The sequence below is a fragment of the Pseudopipra pipra genome, chromosome 7, assembly GCF_036250125.1.
Source record: "Pseudopipra pipra isolate bDixPip1 chromosome 7, bDixPip1.hap1, whole genome shotgun sequence".
Classification (NCBI taxonomy): domain Eukaryota; kingdom Metazoa; phylum Chordata; class Aves; order Passeriformes; family Pipridae; genus Pseudopipra; species Pseudopipra pipra.
The window spans coordinates 4,819,536-4,834,189 of record NC_087555.1 but is presented as its reverse complement, the minus strand read 5'-3'; the positions used below and the strand labels follow the sequence as shown (position 1 = coordinate 4,834,189).

At 41.6% G+C, this 14,654-nt stretch overlaps 1 protein-coding gene across 4 annotated transcripts in view; it reads right to left on the bottom strand.

Moving 5' to 3' along the window:
- Positions 1-10,216, bottom strand: part of LOC135416946 (nck-associated protein 1) — a 59,308-nt gene extending 49,092 nt beyond the window's left edge. For 3 of the 4 annotated variants that reach the window (XM_064660310.1, XM_064660311.1, XM_064660313.1), the window contains exon 1: positions 10,051-10,216. In XM_064660310.1, coding sequence (XP_064516380.1) covers positions 10,051-10,158 — 108 coding nt within the window. In that variant the 5' untranslated portion in view covers positions 10,159-10,216. The remainder of the gene's footprint in view (positions 1-10,050) is intronic. The other variant, XM_064660312.1, reaches the window with a different exon arrangement.
- Positions 10,217-14,654: the final 4,438 nt, after the last annotated feature.

Here is a 14,654-nt window from a genome sequence, read left to right as displayed (position 1 = left end):
AAGACATGTAACTACTAATAGTATTTCCAAACTAAGTTCAGGTAGGGAGAGAAAACAGGAGTTCACAGACATCACATGCAACTACAGGGGAAAAAAGGAGAGAAACTCAGTGAAGTTTTACATACCTGAAAAAGAAACGGTAGCCAAGAAAAAAAATAAAAGAGTCATTATTTTACGTTTCTAAAATGTCTACCAGCAGTACATGACCATCATGAGGTTTACTAACGTACTACTCTAATATCAAAACTCTCATATTTGCTAATAACCCCAAAGATACAATATTTTAATAAAATTTAGTATCTATAATACAAGAAGAATTTATAATGAAAATAAATTCAGCAACATTCACAGCATCACTTAGATATTAAGCAGTTGCTTTGATATCCTTAGAGCAGCAAACAACACATGTCACAAGAGATCTATTCTGTGCACACTTTAAAGTCTTTACACAATTTCAAAAGTAAAAACTATACTGTAAATAGGCATTAAAAAATTAGACAATGCACTTCAAATTTATGAAGTTCTAATTAACTCCATGTCATGGGTTTGTCAGAACCTTTGTCAGATTATTTCAATTTGTTGTTCTTGCCACACATCCTGTAAGTTTCTCTAGTAAAAGAGGGATTACTGAAACAATTTAACAGACATGTATTTGTGCCCTGTTAAATTCCAATATGGTTGCTGTTACACAGAAGACAACAAATCTGCCACTGTTGACTTCAAAAATTTTTCAGTCTGAATTAAAACACTCCTTCCACATACATTCCTTATTTTTCCTAGCAACAGGTGTTTTTCTTCCTATAAATCAGTTCCCTGAAATGTTTACTAAAACTTATGTTCTACCCAGGCCCTTACACACAGATCATTCACACATAACAGACCTCTGAAAACACTAACATGCACATCCTCCCGTGGCTTCAGGAATTCAGCTGTTACCCTCACTTTAACTGGCATTCTTCTCAACATATATAACATGCTCCTTCTTTACTCCTTCCCACTGTTTGTTAGCTGACATCACATTTGAAGCAACTGTAATTCTTCCTACTAATAAACGACCCTAGATTGATTCATAGATAAGAAAATTCCTGCAAGATGTTAAAATGTATCCTTCACACACATCAAAATTCCAGCTTCTGGAGAGCTGTACAAGCTGTACGTGGACTGAACGGAAAGAGGACAGGAGACATCACTGAATGAGGAGGTCATGCCTTTTTCTTTGCTCTTCCATGTTCCACAGCAGCTCAGCTCCTCTCTAAGAACTGGTATTAACTGGTTACTAGCTGTTGTTGCATCAGTGACATTTTTGTCCATACTGTTGCCTGCGTTCAGCATCACACATAAACCAGTCTGTGCTAAACCTCTCCTAAAATGGTGAACAGATCTATGAAGCTCCAACTCACTATCGTTTACTCTAGAAAGCAGAACAGAATGAAAGTACAAACCCCAACCCTAGCCCTTTTGCACAAGTGTCAAAGTGTGGTAAGGCACATAACCACAGTCCTGCGCTGCAGAGAGAACAAAGCCACTGAGGGCAGCAGTCTCAGAATGCAGCTTTTGCTTTCAGCAGTTGTATTAGTCAATACAAAATCCCTTGTCAGTAGTGTAATGGGCAGGAACATTGTGGTAGAACATACAAAGATCACTTGGCCATATACAGCTCTCTGGCATTCACACAGAATTCTGAGCATTAGCCAGAAGCAGTAGCCTTTTCTCCATCAACCTCAGATATCGCTTTTTCCCCTAAGTGGGATACAATAACCTTCCTTCATTTCTTATTAAAAAAAAAACTCAACAAAACAAAATACAAAAATCCCCCCAAAAGCTCCCACCAAACCAACCCAGAATGGCTGCATTTTTCTGAGAACAGCCACATTTTTTTGAGCATCAAAAAGAAACTCACAAATTAAAAATGTTCTTACTAATGCAGCATTCCTGGAATATAGCTCTGAAGCTATGGGATTCCAGCTGCTTCAGCCCCGAAATATTATACTGAAAGAACCTCCCAGCAGTCAACACTGATTTCTTTTGTATATTACTAAACAGCTGTCAAGCAGTTATGCTGAAAAGGATGATGTCAAGTTACGGTTAGAGACTAATCTAAGTAATTAAAAAAAAATTTTTCAATGGACTCAAGCACTACAGCATTTCTTTCCACAGCACTTAAGAATGGTACCCTGCTATAAGCTCCCAACTTAGTGAACAGTGATTCTGTGCATCCAACCCCTAACAAGAATAATATGATTTTTATAGATAATAGCTTCGTTAAGAATACTCACTTGCTATCATCATTGGCACAGTCATCGAGCTTCCGAGAGATCGCACTACATCCCACTTTAGAGATGCTTCATTATGCCCTATGTTTTGAATTAAAACAGCATTTTCCTACCTGTCCTAACAAGGTACATAACTATATTATTATTACTATTAAAAAAATTCAGGCCCTCTTCTTCGCTATTAGGTTCTTCTACACTAATTTCACTTCGAAAATGAAGAATACTACATATATTTACTTTCAGAAGCAGCCATCAAGAACACATTCAGCAACAAAAACCGTCTTAAGGCCTACATTTAAGTAGCCTCTAAAGAGGAAAACAGAATCCAATTCAAGTGCCTTTGGCCTAGAATACACTGACTTTATGATGCAGCAAAGAGATCTTTTGCCCAAATACCGTTATCAGCTATCACTGCAAAATCTAAGCTTAACATTTTACCTCCTAGTTGAGGGCAGCAGATATATGGATACTACATATATCCAGCTGAAGTGATATGAATAAAGGCAAGTTTATGCTGAGGTACAATCAAGGTTAGTAGTGCCCCAAACTTGCCTTTAGAACCCTTAAACTTCACTCAAGCCTCAACATAAACCTCTCACTTGCCCTTGGATAAGAACATTGGGAATCATGACCTGAGTTATATGGTGTAGGACGATAAAAAAGCCTAAATATTTTACTGTATTATTAGCAGGGCTATGTCCCAACAGAAGAGAAACAGGGCCATTTGAATCAATAATTTCCTATTTTCGTCCCCCAAACCTCCCACAACAGCAGATTATCATAAATCATACTTTGCAGCGTGTTTCTTACTTCAAGAGATCTTGATTTACTGTCACTGCAGATTTGAGATAAAACACTACTGAGCACAGTTTCACTGGACTGCGACAACATTTACGGAAATAATCATAATCAACAAATCACCTCACCTTCAGATTTCATTTACAAACGATTCTGCACTAAAAAACTATGTGAATTTAACCAGGAAATGGAATTTCAATGATAGTAAAAACTATGCCATCCCCTGAGTTAGTAACTGCATTAATAAATGGAAATACTCTTAAGATTTCCTGTATTGGAAACGGGAAAATCTCCTGTATGTCCCATTTACAGTTTACTGTAGCACATTCTTCTGACACACCTGAAAGGCAGGCACATTAAAACTGTTCCCTTGGAAGAGCTCCTGGCATTAAAGACTTCACCCTAAATTGTATCTAAGTTTGCATGCCTGGTTTGCAGCTACGCATCCTCTAAATTACACTAAATAATAAAAGGCAAAGGATCGTTCAAAGAGACATTTTCACCATTAACTCCATACTACCTATCATACCTTCTTTGTTTCTGCCATGCATTTAAAGCTGAGATTATCAACTGACAACGTCTAGTTTGGAAAAAGCAAAACTACTGAGAAGGAGAGAGAGATGAATAATCAATAAAGAGGTGCTTTGAATAGTGGTTCACAATACATTTGCTTTAATACTTCTGATCAAGCCTACCACAACTGCTTGGCTGTATTTCAGGTTTTGTGGAAGCCTAAATTCACTATGAAACAGGCTGGTCCCAAGATAAGTTTTGTGAATGCTATTTGTACAAAAGATAAACCTGGACCTTGATACAAAGTACGCTCATAGTTTCAACCACAATCTGGAAGTAGGAGAAATCATATCATTTTTGGACAGTCTCTAAAGGCCTTGGACATACCTAAAATATGTCTCAAAATTATTGAAAATTTAACAGCTATTGGACTTCTCATTCATCAAGGTTCAAAAGTTTGAAAGATAACATACTTTCATATTAATTTAAAATTACAATTAAAGGTGTTAAAAGTCAGTCCAATGTTTCCTAGAGCTAAGCAAGCCATCTTCCCTGCTATTACTCATTATTTGGTGTGTGTTCAACCCCTAAGTATATACTTTACTTTAAGTCCTAGTATATCTCTACTCAGAGATTCAAACCATTAAAATGCAAATTCATGTGAAATCAGAAGGAAAGTTTAGAAAGGACCTTGATAAATTGCCTACTTCCTCTCCTATTCCAAAGCAGGATCAACTGTATCTGTGTTACTCCCAGGAGATGTCTGCCAAATATTTACTTGCAGGTCTCTAACAGGCTAAATTCAAAAATATTCTCAGTCTTTTCCAATATTTAATTTCATTTTTCAATATTTAATTTCATTTTCCAATATTTGATTTCATTTAATCCATCATTTCTTGATCTCTGGTCATATTGAATTGCACAAACTATTCCCCTTCTCTCTAAAGCAGTCCTAAATACTTAAAGAATTGTATCACTTATTAATTTACTTTAAAAAAAAAATCCCATTTTCTGAATGGGTGACATTTTCTGCACCACCCCTCCCTTTCATTATTCTCCTCTGGACTTTCTCCATTTTGTCTACACCTACCTTGAAAAGTGTGTTTGGTCAGGTATGTTTTGGATGAATCTCAATGTATGCCATGTAGAACAAAAAGACTGCTTACTTTTTTTTCATAATTATCTTGCTCACATGTTTATAAAACCTCATGTCATCCCTGAATTTTTTCAGCAAAACTTAGTTGGCTCACATTTGCCCAGGCACGTCCCTAACCTTTCCCAGCTATTTTCTGCAGGCTTGCTATCTCATTACTTTTCATTTTAAATTTTGCTAAGCACGTAATAGCTTACAATCATACTTGATCAACCACCTCCAAATTTATTGGACCATATCTACAATTCGTTAAGCTCAAGCTGAACTTCAGTTCAGGTTCTGTAACTTCTCCCAGTTTCCTACCCATAAATTTATTAAGTACACTGTAGCCATCTAGGTTGTTAATGCCAGAGTGACTGGAACCAGAGGCAAGACACCCTCAGTGAGACCCTGCTGATGCACAGTCTGACAATGAAATCTTCACAACTGTTCCCTAACATGGTTATCCAGCTGTTTGTATCATTAGGACTTCACCCAGATTTGTACTTCCTTAGATTGTTGGTGAGAACAATCAAATGAGGTCATGTCAGCAGCCTTGATAAGGTCAACGTGTAAAGTATCTCCTAAGCTGCCCATCCTAGAGTGACCTGTGCCTCATTGATGAAAGAAATATGTGGGTTTAACACTGTTTGTAAAGTGATTAACTCACATTGTCCTCTGTTTAAGTACTTGGTTCCATTAATCAAATAGGGGGCAGGTGAAAAGCAAAGGATAAAAAATTAAGAGAAGTTTCACTACCACAAAACTTTTCCCGAATGTAATTTATAAAATAAAGTCTTAATAAAAGAAAACAAGGCAATGGGAGTGTCTTGTCTATTCTGAATCTAAAATGAGAACTGTTACAACTTTTCAGGTCTATCTCCTCTGCACACAACCTTAAAAATCTCCTGCAACTAAAACGGGATTTGTTTTTGTGTCAGCACACGACGAGACAAATGAACAGTGATGGAGGCAGATAATTTGTACTGGTAAGCCAAAAAACAAGGCAAGATAATTATGGGCATCTACTGTTGATGTGAAAAAAATATAATGTGATATGGTATCCCCAGACTGCATTTGCTTCCTGAGCAAAGGAATTTTTTTTTTCAATTGCCAGCACTGTGAGTTTGTTTTGGGCTTCCTCCTATGCTTACCAGTGGGACAGTATTCCGAGCCATCCCTCCAAGATCACAGACACAAACATCTTAACCTTTGGAGAACTGCTGCTATCTGTGAACCCAACACTGCCCCACCCCAAGACACTTTCCAGTGACCTGAAGACATCACCTCTCCATTCCTATCAACCTTACTATTCAGATCTAGATTACTGGTAAGCTTTTCCTCTCAGCTCAAAGCTCTGTACTCCAGCACAGAGCTCAGCATGAAAACAGTAATCTAATCCTACACTCTTCCAAACTTCAGAGCTCTACAGATTGGAAACTTCTCCCTGCTCTTCCAGTCACCTAAAATCGCTCCTATTTTTTTCCTGAAGAACCACTCAAGTGCCTTAGCAAAACAGTACATTTTATTGATTGGTTCTATTAATCAAGCAATCAACTGGCTGTTATAACTTCTAAGTTTAAGTAGTAATATCTTCAATATGGGTAAAAACCCAATATTCCCACTATTACATCTTTAAAGAACTAACTGGCAATCCCCTGCTAAATTATTTTAAATCTGGCTTCACACCAAGCTATGTGTTGCTCACATAAGAGGACTGGGACCACATTTTTAGTTTGGAATGGTAAATATGAAGTCAGCTAAAACCTCTGCAAATATTTATTAAGTTCCTTATCTATGATTTCAGTTCAGTCATGCAGTTCACATCTAAGAAATCGTTTCAGATTCTCATTTTTGGGTTACTATGTTATCATCAGAGTTGGGAAAGTCAATTTACTTTCTTAATGACATTTTCAGAAAAAAATCTTGCAAACAAATATAAAGTCTATACTGCGAAAAACAACAGAACACTGGTAGTGAAGCAATTCATGCTAAATAACAGACTCATCAAGTTTGATTAACATATACTCTAAATAATTCAAAACTTTAACTTTCATCCCTAGCAGGTCTGTTGATAGTAGCACTGCTGAGACATTCTTCAAAAATCACACTCCTTAGGTTTCCTCTGGCTAAATCTGTACTTCAGGTATTTCAAGATGAAATCTTTCATTGTAAATACATCCCGGTATCCAAGGGCTTCATAAACAAACAAAAGACAGAAAAAACAAGATTACTTCTCCTCCAACACCACTCTCCAGCAATGCTCTGAGCTGACAGTACTGGTAGCACTACAGAGAGCTCACCAACACAAGCCATGATCTGCTCTGAAAGGTAACCATGAAATCCAAGCTTCACCTGAGACACAGTGATATGAAAAACCCCTGCTGTCTTTGATTTATAGAGATGCAGTTGTAGTGAAGTACTGACAAAAGAATTACAGGGTAAACAATAATACAACTGCTAGCCTAGCTGACTGAGGACAAATTCTTAAAAAGCAGAAGGAACAAACCAGGAGAGAAACCACAATGGTAAGAACTCCAAGTTCAGGATTAATATTGGTCACAGTGCCAAAGGGACAGCTGAAAGCAGCAAGCAAAGGGTCATCCTTCAAAACAACAACAAACTACAAAAAGTCCACCTCGGTACAGATCTAATATGAGTTTTGTCTCATCATCTGCTATTACTTTACTAACTCCACTTTTCATATTTTCCATGTCACTCTCAGAGGTAAAAAAAAACCATACACTCAGATACTCTGTCTTAAAAGCAACAAACTTTTAACTGTTTCAAAAGACAGCAGCACAGAAGGCCAGTAAACAGGAAACTATGGACAATTAACAAGTATAAGCACAACGACATCAAAACTGGAATTTGAATAGGAAGATGAAGTATAAAGTATGTAAGTTTCTAACTGCTTCTAGCAACTGCTGTGATTCCCTGGGAAGTAAAATTTTCCTGCTTTGTTTCTAAGAGTCAAGAAAATTCTTAATCCTCGAAAATCCCTCTTCTCTAGACAGTATCTACAGCAATCTGTAAGGCAGCTACGAATACTTCAACCTCTCACTTCCTCTTATTAAAAATAAGTCTTAACCATTTCCTTTAACCGCAAAACCACATATTGTGTGGTTATCTCTAGTAACTTGAGTTTCAATATTATACTCAATGGAGGAATCTATGAGAGAATCTCAAACAGCAGTTTTGGAATTGACTGCTTTCAGAAAGAAAAAAAAAAAAAGAAATAAAGAAAAATAAAGTGCTCCAAGCATCCAGCTATGCTGCAGCTGGGCTGAAGAGAGAGCCACAATAAAATACAGTAGTCAGTCCGGAGACTTCTGGGCTCATCAGAGCTAACCAGTTCCCCCTGTCAAGCAGTACTGACTGCAGCTGAAGAAAACAACTATTTAAATCATAAATCACTACATGAATACAGTGTTCTGCCTGGGACACCTCAAGATTTGCAAAAATACATGTCACACAATAGTCAAGACACTTGGTCACACCTCCTCTCTCTCTGTATGCAAGACCTATGCAATTTTGGACTCAGTTCTTGGAACTTGCAGGAAAAAATGGTGTCACCTCCAGTGCTGCTGCTCCCCTGTGGAGAGCCTGTCCACCTGCATCACTTCACTGATATGAGTAACAGCAGAAGTTACCACCATATGGGCCAACATGCTCAGGACTGTGCCATCCTAACATGCCAAGCAGAAATGTGTCTGTAGGCACTGGACCGCTTAATAGGAGTAAGTGTCCCTGGGAATGAAAACAGAGCCTGGACTCACAATGGCTTAGGCACTGTAAGCTGTATATGCTGATATAATAGCTGCCTATGAAGATGAGTTTTCATTTTTCCTGTCCTGTTTCCTGCCCCCCGAAGCAGGGCTGTGCTCAGGCAAAATTCCCCTTGCTTGGTTTTCACCTGGTATATTCCTCGCAAAGTTTAACAAGCGCACACGCAAACGGCTTCCCCATTTTGATGGTTTTCCCCACAAATAGGGAATTTCTGTTGTTAAAAGTGTAACTATATTGTTACCATTACTAAGCTGAAATGATTTTCCAATGTACAAAACTGCAAACTAAAAGGAACCTTTTGGAGAGTCAGGAACTTGCAATAATTTAGTCAGAATGCTTTATTTATGTCAGTGAAGATTTGCAGAAAACATTCAAGCGCACATCAAACACTGACATGGCTTTGGATGACTCCTGAATACTTCAATCACTTGGGTTGGGTTTTTTTGCTGGAAAAATACCTTACTTAAAATCAACAATGCACGTGGTAGCCCTTACTAATTCTGGAGTACAGGTCTCCCACATCAACAAAACTCTTGGACAAAACACATCCTTGAGCTCAGATCGCTCAGGCAGGGTCATTCCTGACAGAAACCTGGGTCCATAAGTCAGAGTGATCAAACTCCCTCTGCCATTGCAGTTGAACCCAGCATGGAAACAGGGCTGAGATTTTAATCGGGAAAGGTGCACGTGCTCGCTGCTTTAAGCCAATAGCTAACATTTTCTTTGAAACACGAAAAACCTCACAGAAATATCTGTACAAAAGGCAAAGCAATAAAATCTAACTAGTATTCATTACTAGAAGGGGATTAAGCGGCCGTACACTTTCAGATAATGTATCACACGTTAAGAAAATGAAGCTGGGAAGGATACATGAAGCACCTGGCACAGGGGGTGGCCATGAACTACGTTCTTCCCTATAGGAAAGCACAACGATTACGTCCAGAGGAGAAATTAACCGAGCGCGGAGGCGTGACCGACTCAGCACCGAGACCTGCAGCTTCGGGCACGGCCGAGCCACCTCACCGAGGCCAACACCGATCCACTCCCTTCGGGAGCAGCCCCAGCACCCACGGCCGCTCCAAACACCCGCTCCATCTCACGCCGGGAGCTGCTAAGCAACCGCGCGCCTCGAACTTATCGAAATTAAACTTACTAATTTTACCCCAAACCCCTTTTTTCCCCCTTCGGTAGCGACAGGTTTCGGCGTGGGAAAAGCCCGGGCGGCGCTGCCCACTCGCGGCTCCCGTGAGTCACGCACGGCAGCGGGGCGGGAGCGGCTCCGGGGCCGCGCCGGGACCAGGCCCCGCTCCCGCGGCCGCCTCGAGCACCGGCCCGGCCTCCTCCATCCCTCCTTCCACCCCTCCCGGGAGCGATGCGGCGGCCGCAGGGCAGCCCCGGCCCCCCTCCCCGGCCGGGCGGCGGCTCCCGCCCAGCCTCCCGGGCCCCGCCGCTAGGCCGCGGCGCGGCCGAGCCCTGCGCAGCGCCGGCCCGAGCGGCGGCGGGCATCGCGCCGGGGCGGCTCCCCGTCCCCCCCGCTCCCCGCACCTTCTTGATGTTGTAGAGCCGGGTGAGCATGCCGACGCCGCGGTCGTTCAGTATGGTGAGCTTCTCCGCCAGCTTCTGCTGGCTCGGCTGCAGCACGGCCCGCGACATCGTGGCGCTCCGCGGCCGCCCCCCGGCGCTCGCAGCCCCGCGGCCGCCGGCCTGGGCCCGGCGCTGCCTCCCGTCCCCTCCCTCCCTTCCTTCCCGTTCCCTTCCCCTCCCGCCCGGCCGGCACTGGAGCCTCCGCGGGGCGTGGGCACGGTCACGTGGGGCGGCCTCGCGCGCCCCCTGCGGGCGGGCGGCGGCGGCGCTGGGCTCCCGCGGTGCGGGGGCTCTGAGGGGCCGCGGGTCCGGCCTCGGGGGGTGCTGCACAACCGCGGACTACGCGCGTTCTTCTTCAAGGTCTATAGCGAATAAAGCTGTGGGGGTCCCGTCCCAGGAGGCCACTGAATCATAGGATCATAGTATCATAGCATGGTTTGCGTTGGAAGGGACCTTAAAGATCATGTACTTCCACACCCCTGCCTTGGGCAGGGACACCTTTCACTGTCCCAGGTTGCTCCGAGCCCCGTCCAGCCTGGCCTTGGACACTTCCAGGGATGGGGCAGCCACAGCTTCCCCGGGCAACTTGTGCCAGGGCCTCACCACCCTCGCAGTAAAGAATTTTTTTCTAGTATCGAATCTAACCCTAAATTCTTTCAATTTGAACCCATTCCCCCTTGTCCTGTCACAACATGCTCTTGTAAATAGTCTTGCCCCACCTTTTCTGTAAGTTCCCTTCAGGTGCTGGAAGGGTGTTCAAGGCCAGGTTGGATGGAGCTCTGAGCAACTTGGTCTAGTGGAAGTTGTCCCTGCCCATGGCAGGGGGTTGGAATAAGATGATCTTTAAGTTTGCTTCCAACCCAAACCTTACTGTGATTCTACGAAAGCCCCATTTTGTACTTAATGAACTCCATTTTTGTACATAATGAACTCCATTTTTTACTTAGTGAACTCCACTTTTTCACTTTTTTTTACTTCAACAGCATGTAAGTCCTATGCTTTAGCCACAATAACCCCCTGCAGTGCTACAGGTCTTGGGCAGAGCGGCTGAAAAGCTGCCCAGCGGAAGAAGATCTGGGAGCGCTGGTCACGGCGACGGAACATGAGCCAGAGTGTGCCCAGGCAGCCAAGAAGGCCAATGGCATCCTGGCCTGGATCAGGAACAGTGTGGCCAGCAGGACCAGGAAAGTGATTCTGACCCTGTACTTGGCACTGGTGAGTCCACACCTTGAAGTGCTTTGTTCTGTTTAGGGTCTCTCACTTTAAAAAGGACACTGAGGTGCTGGAGTGTGTCCAGCGAAGGGCAATGGAGTTGGGGAAGTGTCTGGAACACATGTCCTATGAGAGGCAGCTGAGAGAGCTGGGTTTATAAAGTCTCAAGAAGAAGAAGGTTGGGGGGACCTCATCACTCTCTACAGCTCCCTGAAAGGAGGTTGTGGTGAGGTGGGGGCTGGTCTCTTCTGCTGTGCCTACAGCGAGAAGACCAGAGGAAATGGCCTAAAGCTGAGACAGGGGAAATTCAGATTAGATATTAGAAAAAATTTCTCACTGTTAGGGAGGTCAGGCACTGGAATAAGTTGCCCAGGCAGGTAGTGAAGTCACCATTCCTGGAAGTGTTTAAGGAACGTCTGGATCTGGCACTGGGTGATATGGTTAGTGGTTTAAGGGTTACAGTGGTGGTGCTGGGTTGACAGTTGGACTGAATCATCTTAAAGTTGTCTTCTAATCTTGATAATTCTATGACATTCAGCAACTGCCTGCCACTCATGAGACTCTCGCCATTCCCCTGGGCTGTTGCTCTAGAGCAATGTATGGCAAATTCAGAGAAATACCATTTCGCCAATTAGATGAGTCACATTACTGCTATTTTTTCCTCTGGAAGCCACAGGAATTAAAATTCAAAATATATTTTGAAGAAATGGTGAGCTCTCCATGACGTGAATGTCAATAAGAGGCTGCCAGGAGAGCCATCCCTTACTGCAACCTGTTAGTGAGGCGGTTGCAGCACTGAGCAGCGAGCACAACCAGCTGGGATGCAGGGCTCCCCAGTCCAGGGAATGAGAGACAGGCTTAAGAATTAACCTTCTAATCTCATTTTTTTTTTATAATAGAACCATCATCTGTGCCTTTTTTTTTGCATTTTAATACTTCTATTTAATTTTCGGTTTGCATCTCTGCATCAGAAATCAGAATCAGACTGTTTCCGTCTTTCAGATATTTTTAACTAGTATATTTTAGAAAGCAGAAAAATGAATGTGATAAGCCTAAATGAAATTAAATTGTTACTGACCTCCCTCTTCGCTTTAGCACTTACAAGTTAATTTATGATTCAAAATGAAACCAGGAAGCAAGAACTTGGAGTTCTAATCTCAAGTCTGCTATTGACTCATTCTTTGGCCTTTATCAGATGATTTTCTGCCTCAGCTTTGTGTCCAAGAGTCAGGAATACCTTGCAACAACACTGTAATGATTAATTAGGTTAGACCTGACCTTTCACTACTGGAGTCTATGGAAAACATCAGAAACATTCAAATTGGCATTTACATTTATAAAGCATAAAATGCCATGTGATTTCAAATTATTTAATGAGTAATATCTACAATAGTATTTTATACAAAACATCTTCCTCCTATTATAAATTATTTTTAAAATGTAAAATATAATATTTCTGATTGAAATAAAGATGTTTCTCGTGTACTTGTACTGCAAAATAGAATCATGGAATGGTTTGGGTTGGAAAGGGACCTTAAAGATCATCTTGTTCCAACCCCCTGCTGTGGGCAATGACACCCTCCAGTAGACCAGGCTGCTCAGAGCCCCATCCAATCTGCCAGGGATGGGGTACCCACAGCTTCTCTGGGCAACCTGTTCCAGTGCCTCATTACTCTCACAGTAAAGAATTTCTTCCTAATATCTAATCTAAATTTACCCTCCTTCAGCTTAAAGCCATTTAAGAACAAATACCATTGCTGAAAGCAATTATTTTGTTCCTCACCTACAGCTAACAAAACAGCAGCTGATTTTTAATTCCGTATTGAATTATTTTCCAGTCCTATTGAATGCTCTGGAAGTTTCAAACAGTAACAGTGAAAGAATACGTAATTTATATATAGCCAAGCAAGGGGAATGATTTAACATTGTGACAATTTGTTGGGAGTTTTTGTGCATCATGATGAAACATCTATGATCTAACGTCCTAATCTTTCTTTCTCTGAAAGTAGTAGAAAAACTACAGATTGCACCGAGTCAAAGCTGATGGGTTTGGTAAGGCTTGTGCTTATGGAGTTCACTGGAGAACTCTCAAGCTCTCTGTAACTACTGATGTAGCTTTCACCATAAAAGCTCTCCAACACTGCACAGAAAACGGGCTGAGTGAGGCACAGAAGGGAAAAATGACTGACTCTCCCCTTTGTAGTAGCATCCTGTTTTTAAACTCCCACACTATCCATCAACCTGTTCACAAGATCCTATTATAAGGAGCACCTCTGGTTGCTATAATTTTTTTTAATGCTAATAGTGCCGGGTTTGCTGCATTTCTTGAAAACATACTGAATATTGGAATAGGGAAAGGATCAATAGCAGTAAATAAGAATTTCTGACACAAGGAATTTTTACTGCCACGCAGCCATACAAACCCAATACTAAACAGATTATCTGAATTATCACTGCAGTGTGGCTACACACAGATTTCTAACAATATTCTTGGTCAAAGTGAATGTGTGTACTTAAGCACTCAGTGGTTTTGTCATCACTTTTAATAGCAGCAAGGTAAAGCCCATGCTGTCATACTACTTTTGCTGTAACTTTATGTAGAAACTTCAGGAACACATGTAGATTTTCTGGCAGGAAGATTTATTGCATATTAGATTATAGAAATTTCTGCACTGTGCCATCTGGGTTCATCAGTCTGGCAGCAAGCATAAAAATAAAGTGGAAATACAAGCTTTGTCAGTAACAGCATAGCTCTTACAGGTGTGGCAAAATTAAAAGAAGGGCAGAGTAAGGCTAACAGTTATTTTTAAAACACACAACTAGTATTTGATTGATGATTTATTAATTGTTAACATTTAAACAGCTTTCTATATTTATTCCAAAAGTATGAGTTTAGGGCAAGTTTCAAATAGCACTTCAGATTTAGCTCAAACTCAGCTCTGCTCCTTTTAAAGTCAGTTTTCAGTTCAGGGTTTAATTGTGCTATTCACTATGTGGCTTTCAGAAAGTAATAAAAATCACAGTGTCATAGAATGGCCTAGGTTGAGAGGGACCTTAAAGATCATCTCAATCCAGCCCTCTTGCCATACAGGGGAACACCTTCCACTAGACCAGGTTGCTCAGGGCTCCATGCAGCTAGCTGGGCCTTGAACACTTCCAGGGATGGGGCATCCACAACTTTTCTGGGCAACCTGTTACTTGTTCCAGTGCCTCACCACCCTCAAAGAATTTTTTCCATATATTTAACCTAAATTTCCCCTCTTTCAGTTTGAACTCATAACCTCTTGTCCTATCACTACAGTTCCTGATGAAAAGTCCCTCTCTGGCTTCCTTCAGATACTGGAAGGCTGCTA